The 8683-nt window shown below is 40.3% G+C and overlaps 1 protein-coding gene across 1 annotated transcript; it reads left to right on the top strand.

Moving 5' to 3' along the window:
* The first annotated feature begins 7306 nt into the window (after positions 1–7306).
* LOC148771066 (uncharacterized) lies at positions 7307–8413 on the top strand. The gene has a single exon (XM_088817466.1). It carries the CDS (start codon positions 7307–7309, stop codon positions 8411–8413), a length of 1107 nt encoding a protein of 368 aa, XP_088673592.1.
* The last annotated feature ends 270 nt before the right edge of the window (positions 8414–8683 follow it).

Genomic DNA, 8683 nt, shown 5'->3' with positions numbered 1-8683 from the left:
ACAAAATAGCACAAGTCGGATTTACTATCCAACTTATCTCCCACTAATCGCTTCACATAAGCGGGACAACCCCATATCCTAATATGTTTTAATTGGGTTTCCGGGAATGCCAAAGTTCATAAGGTGTGGATTTAACTGCTTTGGTGTTAACTCTATTCAGCAAATACGCGGCAGTACGGAGTGCATGACCCCACAAGTATGCCGGTAAGTTTGTGAACCCCATCATTGATCGAACCATATATAATTAAGTTCGATTCCGACGTTCGGATACTCCATTAAGTTGAGGAGTTCCCGGTGGAGTCCATTGGGACTGTATCCCATTTTCTTTTAGATAGTCAATGAACTCGATGCTCAAGTATTCTCCACCACGATCGGATCGCAGCTTCTTAATACTTCGTCCGATATCCTCATTAGTGGCGTAACCCTTCGACTAGGAACACGTTTAACAGTTATAATACTTCAGTAAATATCTCATGATCCTAACGATCAATTACTAGTACTTGTAATAACTGTAAGGACTACATCTATGCTTGTGACAAAGGGACAAAGATATAGAATGCCAATGTGTTTTATCATTAATACGAATAAAGGTTCGTTTATTACAATAATAAATACGAAAGATCACAGCCACAGGTTGGCTTGTTGGTCACCTACTCTAACAGCCCGGGCATGCCACATTGCATTACAGGGTCATTCCCTGCTCGGTGAATAAGGTAGTAAACGGCTACGGGAGTCACAAGGTAGGTGTATTATTATCTCTATTGATCGGAAAATCGATTGATGATTCTATTATTCTTGAATTTCTAATCGAAGAATAATCTTTAAACGCTTCTATTTTCCGATATCACCAATTGGTTGGATCATCATACTTTCTCTCAAATCATGAACAACTTATATTTCACCTCACTAAGTCTCCTATGACTTATCCCTCTATTTTATTCTGTCATATTCTCAGACGCAGGTGCAGGCTCGAATGAATCAGGGGAATTCCCGTCTGAGTAAGTACTTTGTTTATATTTGTAAAATAATGGTTTGAATTAAGTTCTCAATAATCGCTGCATGTACTGTGTATATATATATATATATATATCAGCGTTTGCACTTATTAGTTTTGTAATACTCTAAGATAGAAACAACTGATATAACAGTTGCGACTTTTTGTACTGTACCTTGCTATACGTAAGGGTGTTGATAAATAAATTGCACGTACTTTTCTGAATGCTAGATTGATTAGTAAGAAAAGAAAAAAAAATAGACATGTTCTTTCAATTATAGTTTGACAAACGCTTCACATAAAAGGCGGGCGTCACATGTGGTATTAGAGCCTAGGGTTTAGGCTCTCCGACATTTCAAACTTAGCAAATCTAGATGCCTTTTGGAAGATGGCGTTGTACACTATTCTATGTAACCACGGTATGCGTTACTTGTTCATTATATATTCACGAGTATCCTTAGCTATCGTTAGGTAGTATTATTAATTAATAAATGTCCGGATTAACATAATTAGTGATAAATTGATTACAGGATGGCTGATGAAAATGGCTTGGGAGATAATAATCACGGAGTTGATCAAATAATTGCTGATCTACAGCAGCAAGTGGAACATCTACATATACAAATGGCGATCCAAGCCAATCATATTAATCATTTGCAGCAATTAATTAATGAAAGCAATGATGCATACCAAAGCCTGATGGCTTACCATACAAATGAAAATCAATGGTTGGCATATCACTTACAAAATGTGCAAGACGATTATCACCAGCGAATGAGTAACTTTGCCCATTTTTGTGAGGATTCAGTCCTTATAAATAGGGCGAGGGTCAATAATATTCTAGGAATCCCGAACGACCTAGGGGTTGGACCCTCTGGATTTGCCCCAGAGGCTCCAGCTGACCCCAATGAGGTTGAAGGAAATATGGCACAGGATGCTGGCGCAAATCTATAGGAAGTTGGGCCTGAGGGAGAAAATATAGGCATACAAGATGATGATATTCACATTGTAGTGAATAATCCTCCACGCATGCTATATGAGGAAGATCCTGAGGAGGATCCGGAAGAAGACCCGGAGGAGGATTCGGAGGATGATCCTGAAGAGGATCCGGAAGAAGACCCGGAGGAGGATCCGGAGGAAGATTCTGAAGAGGATCCGGAGGAGGACCCGGAGGAGGATCCGGAGGAAGATTCGGAAGAAGACCCGGAGGAGGATCAGACAGTCCAGGCAGCTGGAATAGACGAAGGTTTCGGGGAGGCTGCTGAACAAAACATGGATGTAGAGCCCGAGGAAGCCATGGAAGAGAAACCACATTTACTTTTGGTTAACGAGGACGCTGATGGTTTTATGCCTGAAATAGAAGTCGAGGTAGATGACGCAGACGATGTTATGAATGACATAGTCTTCAATGACGATTGGGAAGATGAATTCGATGTAGATCCCGACTTAACTCACTTATTAGGGATTGATGCAGACAATGATGAACCTAGATCCGATGTCACCTCTGTCGAGTCCGATGGTGATTGAGTAGGCCACGGAATGTTTTGATGAGCCGTCTCATTTTTGCTTATAAGATCGGCTATTTTGTCTAGAACATACATACGGTGTTCTTTTTTTTGCGTAGTAAGAACACCTATATGGTATAGATTTGTGAATAGTAACTTTTGAAATGTATAGCCGTGGTCACATGCCTTGATATAGGCTCTTTTGTTCAATGTGACATAGATAGTAGTAGATAGTAGAGACTGTTGTATAGTAAACTCGTTGACCTTTGTAAATCCAACTTATAAATCAGTATATATATTATTATCTATTAAATTTATTCTTAATTATGCTAAGCACTCATACTTCTATAAGATAAGTTGACATACTTCATTATTGATATTAAGATCATTAGCCCTAATAAAGGATTTATACGTATATTTTGACTCAGAATGTCTTCTCTGGGAAAACTCCCCGAAAACCTCACTCAAGCTTGTTCACTCGCACCATCCCCAAATCACCACCCTAGTTCTTCACATATCCTTGAAGATGATGAAACAATGATGGACCCAAATAATACTACAACTCACGAGGCAACAGAGACGCCACAGGTTCCTCGAGAAGCAACAACTCCAGAAGTACAATCCATGCTAACTATGTGGCAACAATTTATGCAATTCTGTCAGCAACCCCCGCAGACGGGAGTCCCACTTTCCGAACCTGCCCTTTCAACAGAAGACCAAAAGGTTTGAAAGGTTCCTAAGATTTCGACCACCAAAATTCCTAGGCGAGCCGGATGATCGTAAGGCGGAAAATTGGCTTAATGAATTGGAAAAGATTTTTGAGGTCACACACTACTCTGACTCTCAGAAGGTTAGCTATGCAGTTTTCCAACTAGAAGAAACTGCACGTCATTGGCGGCGTGTAGTGAGTCAGATGTGGGCTCAAAACAACACTGCACGAACTTGGGCTAGATCCGATGTCACCTCTGTCGAGTCCGATGGTGATTGAGTAGGCCACGGAATGTTTTGATGAGCCGTCTCATTTTTGCTTATAAGATCGGCTATTTTGTCTAGTACATACATATGGTGTTCTCTTTTTTGCGTAGTAAGAACACCTATATGGTATAGATTTGTGAATAGTAACTTTTGAAATGTATAGCCGTAGTCACATGCCTCGATATAGGCTCTTTTGTTCAATGTGACATAGATAGTAGTAGATAGTAGAGACTGTTGTATAGTAAACTCGTTGACCTTTGTAAATCCAACTTATATCTCAGTATATATATTATTATCTATTAAATTTATTCTTAATTATGCTAAGCACTCATACTTCTATAAGATAAGTTGACATACTTCATTATTGATATTAAGATCATTAGCCCTAATAAAGGATTCATACGTATATTTTGACTCAGAATGTCTTCTCTGGGAAAACTCTCCGAAAACCTCACTCAAGCTTGTTCACTCGCACCTTCCCCAAATCACCACCCTAGTTCTTCACATATCCTTGAAGATGATGAAACAATGATGGACCCAAATAATACTACAACTCACGAGGCAACAGAGACGCCACAGGTTCCTCGAGAAGCAACAACTCCAGAAGTACAATCCATGCTAACTATGTGGCAACAATTTATGCAATTCTGTCAGCAACCCCCGCAGACGGGAGTCCCACTTTCCGAACCTGCCCTTTCAACAGAAGACCAAAAGGTTTGAAAGGTTCCTAAGATTTCGACCACCAAAATTCCTAGGCGAGCCGGATGATCGTAAGGCGGAAAATTGGCTTAATGAATTGGAAAAGATTTTTGAGGTCACACACTACTCTGACTCTCAGAAGGTTAGCTATGCAGTTTTCCAACTAGAAGAAACTGCACGTCATTGGCGGCGTGTAGTGAGTCAGATGTGGGCTCAAAACAACACTGCACGAACTTGGGCTAGATCCGATGTCACCTCTGTCGAGTCCGATGGTGATTGAGTAGGCCACGGAATGTTTTGATGAGCCGTCTCATTTTTGCTTATAAGATCGGCTATTTTGTCTAGTACATACATACGGTGTTCTCTTTTTTGCGTAGTAAGAACACCTATATGGTATAGATTTGTGAATAGTAACTTTTGAAATGTATAGCCGTAGTCACATGCCTCGATTTAGGCTCTTTTGTTCAATGTGACATAGATAGTAGTAGATAGTAGAGACTGTTGTATAGTAAACTCGTTGACCTTTGTAAATCCAACTTATATCTCAGTATATATATTATTATCTATTAAATTTATTCTTAATTATGCTAAGCACTCATACTTTTATATGATAAGTTGACATACTTCATTATTGATATTAAGATCATTAGCCCTAATAAAGGATTCATACGTATATTTTGACTCAGAATGTCTTCTCTGGGAAAACTCCCCGAAAACCTCACTCAAGCTTGTTCACTCGCACCATCCCCAAATCACCACCCTAGTTCTTCACATATCCTTGAAGATGATGAAACAATGATGGACCCAAATAATACTACAACTCACGAGGCAACAGAGACGCCACATGTTCCTCGAGAAGCAACAACTCCAGAAGTACAATCCATGCTAACTATGTGGCAACAATTTATGCAATTCTGTCAGCAACCCCCGCAGACGGGAGTCCCACTTTCCGAACCTGCCCTTTCAACAGAAGACCAAAAAGTTTGAAAGGTTCCTAAGATTTCGACCACCAAAATTCCTAGGCGAGCCGGATGATCGTAAGGCGGAAAATTGGCTTAATGAATTGGAAAAGATTTTTGAGGTCACACACTACTCTGACTCTCAGAAGGTTAGCTATGCAGTTTTCCAACTAGAAGAAACTGCACGTCATTGGTGGCGTGTAGTGAGTCAGATGTGGGCTCAAAACAACACTGGACGAACTTGGGCTAGATCCGATGTCACCTCTGTCGAGTCCGATGGTGATTGAGTAGGCCACGGAATGTTTTGATGAGCCGTCTCATTTTTGCTTATAAGATCGGCTATTTTGTCTAGTACATACATACGGTGTTCTTTTTTTTGCGTAGTAAGAACACCTATATGGTATAGATTTGTGAATAGTAACTTTTGAAATGTATAGCCGTAGTCACATGCCTCGATATAGGCTCTTTTGTTCAATGTGACATAGATAGTAGTAGATAGTAGAGACTGTTGTATAGTAAACTCGTTGACCTTTGTAAATACAACTTATATCTCAGTATATATATTATTATCTATTAAATTTATTCTTAATTATGCTAAGCACTCATACTTCTATAAGATAAGTTGACATACTTCATTATTGATATTAAGATCATTAGCCCTAATAAAGGATTTGTACGTATATTTTGACTCAGAATGTCTTCTCTGGGAAAACTCCCCGAAAACCTCACTCAAGCTTGTTCACTCGCACCATCCCCAAATCACCACCCTAGTTCTTCACATATCCTTGAAGATGATGAAACAATGATGGACCCAAATAATACTCCAACTCACGAGGCAACAGAGACGCCACAGGTTCCTCGAGAAGCAACAACTCCGGAAGTACAATCCATGCTAACTATGTGGCAACAATTTATGCAATTCTGTCAGCAACCCCCGCAGATGGGAGTCCCACTTTCCGACCCTGCCTTTTCAACAGAAGACCAAAAGGTTTGAAAGGTTCCTAAGATTTCGACCACCAAAATTCCTAGGCGAGCCGGATGATCGTAAGGCGGAAAATTGGCTTAATGAATTGGAAAAGATTTTTGAGGTCACACACTACTCTGACTCTCAGAAGGTTAGCTATGCAGTTTTCCAACTAGAAGAAACTGCACGTCATTGGTGGCGTGTAGTGAGTCAGATGTGGGCTCAAAACAACACTGCACGAACTTGGGCTAGATCCGATGTCACCTCTGTCGAGTCCGATGGTGATTGAGTAGGCCACGGAATGTTTTGATGAGCCGTCTCATTTTTGCTTATAAGATCGGCTATTTTGTCTAGTACATACATACGGTGTTCTCTTTTTTGCGTAGTAAGAACACCTATATGGTATAGATTTGTGAATAGTAACTTTTGAAATGTATAGCCGTAGTCACATGCCTCGATATAGGCTCTTTTGTTCAATGTGACATATATAGTAGTAGATAGTAGAGACTGTTGTATAGTAAACTTGTTGACCTTTGTAAATCCAACTTTAAACTTGTTGACCTTTGTAAATCCAACTTATATCTCAGTATATATATTATTATCTATTAAATTTATTCTTAATTATGCTAAGCACTCATACTTCTATAAGATAAGTTGACATACTTCATTATTGATATTAAGATCATTAGCCCTAATAAAGGATTTATACGTATATTTTGACTCAGAATGTCTTCTCTGGGAAAACTCCCCGAAAACCTCACTCAAGCTTGTTCACTCGCACCATCCCCAAATCACCACCCTAGTTCTTCACATATCCTTGAAGATGATGAAACAATGATGGACCCAAATAATACTACAACTCACGAGGCAACAGAGACGCCACAGGTTCCTCGAGAAGCAACAACTCCAAAAGTACAATCCATGCTAACTATGTGGAAACAATTTATGCAATTCTGTCAGCAACCCCCGCAGACGGGAGTCCCACTTTCCGAACCTGCCCTTTCAACAGAAGACCAAAAGGTTTGAAAGGTTCCTAAGATTTCGACCACCAAAATTCCTAGGCGAGCCGGATGATCGTAAGGCGGAAAATTGGCTTAATGAATTGGAAAAGATTTTTGAGGTCACACACTACTCTGACTCTCAGAAGGTTAGCTATGCAATTTTCCAACTAGAAGAAACTGCATGTCATTGGTGGCGTGTAGTGAGTCAGATGTGGGCTCAAAACAACACTGCACGAACTTGGGCTAACTTCGTCCAGGAATTTAGTGAAAAGTTCATACCACAAGTAGTGAAAAACGCTAGGGAAAGAGACTTTATGAACCTTACTCAAGGCACAATGACGGTGTCTCAGTATGAAGCTCGTTTCAACTACCTAATTCGCTATGCTCCACATTATATGAATGATGAAACTCGCAAAGTACGCAAGTTTTTAGGACTAAAATTAGAACTTCGTTGGGCCATAATTTCTTCAGATGCAACAAATTATAGTGCGACGATTAATAAGGCCATGCAAGTCGAGTCGGAAATGCGAGAATTGTTTCAAGTCGAAGAGCGAGCAAAGAGAACTAAATTTACCAGCTTCAGAGGAAACCCAAGTCGAAATTCCTTTTCAGGTCCAAAATACCCAAGAATGGGTCAAGGACGTTTTGCAAATCGTAATCCAGTGTTAAACCGGAGCAGCGCTCCCCTTCACCCACCGATGCAAAGGAAGTGTGGATTTTGCGGACTCTCTAATCATGAGGAAAATGATTGTCGAAGGAAGAAGGGATTATGCATTATTTGTGGAAGTGCTGATCACATTGCACGTGATTGCCAAAGGATGCAGGGATCCTTACCCATTCCTCAAGGACGAAAGGGGAAGGCTCCAGTGGGACAACCGAGTAAGCCCAAAATCCCTGCTCGCGCTTACGCACTTGCTGGGATGGACGAGACTGTCGAGCCAACAGCCGTTGTAGAAGGTAATGTCCGTCTGCTTGGTAAATGCGGTAAAGATTTATTTGATCCCGGAGCAACTCATTCATTCATCGAATCTTCTTTCGCGAATGACTTAATTTTAGAAGGCGAACATTTACCTTATAATTTTGAGGTAAGCACTCCGATGGGCTCCAGCATACTTACTGATATAGTATGTAGAGCTTGTTCTATCAAATTAGAAGGTAAAGAGTACCTTGCGATTCTTATACAACTTCCAATCATAGGTTATAATCTCATTTTAGGGATGGATTGGTTGTATAAGCATCATGCCCAATTAGACTGCTTTGGAAAGAAAATTAAGCTTGGTACAAATAAAGTATCGGAGATTGAAGCATCTAAATGAGATAAATCAGCTATATATTTCATATCATTTGCGGCGGCTAGAAAAATTATGAAAGGAGGAGGAGAAGGATTTCTGGCATACTTAATCAACAAACCACAGGAAAGAAGCAAATTGGAAGAAATACCTGTGGTTCGAGACTTTCCGGAAGTCTTCCCAGAAGAACTAGATTCATTGCCTCCCAAGAGAGAGATTGAATTTCTGATTGAAACACTTCCAGGAGCAGCACTAGTGTCTAGGACGCCGTACAGGATGGCTCCAATCGAGCTTAAG

This window comes from Erythranthe guttata, chromosome 4 (genome assembly GCF_056151865.1).
Source record: "Erythranthe guttata isolate IM_541 chromosome 4, IM_541, whole genome shotgun sequence".
NCBI lineage: Eukaryota > Viridiplantae > Streptophyta > Magnoliopsida > Lamiales > Phrymaceae > Erythranthe > Erythranthe guttata.
The sequence above is the reverse complement of the archived record's forward strand: the minus strand, read 5'-3'. Positions and strand labels throughout refer to the sequence as shown.

Excerpts from the sequence above, each read along its gene's own strand:
- LOC148771066 (XM_088817466.1), top strand. The coding sequence starts at position 7,307 with ATGTGGGCTCAAAACAACACTGCACGAACTTGGGCTAACTTCGTCCAG.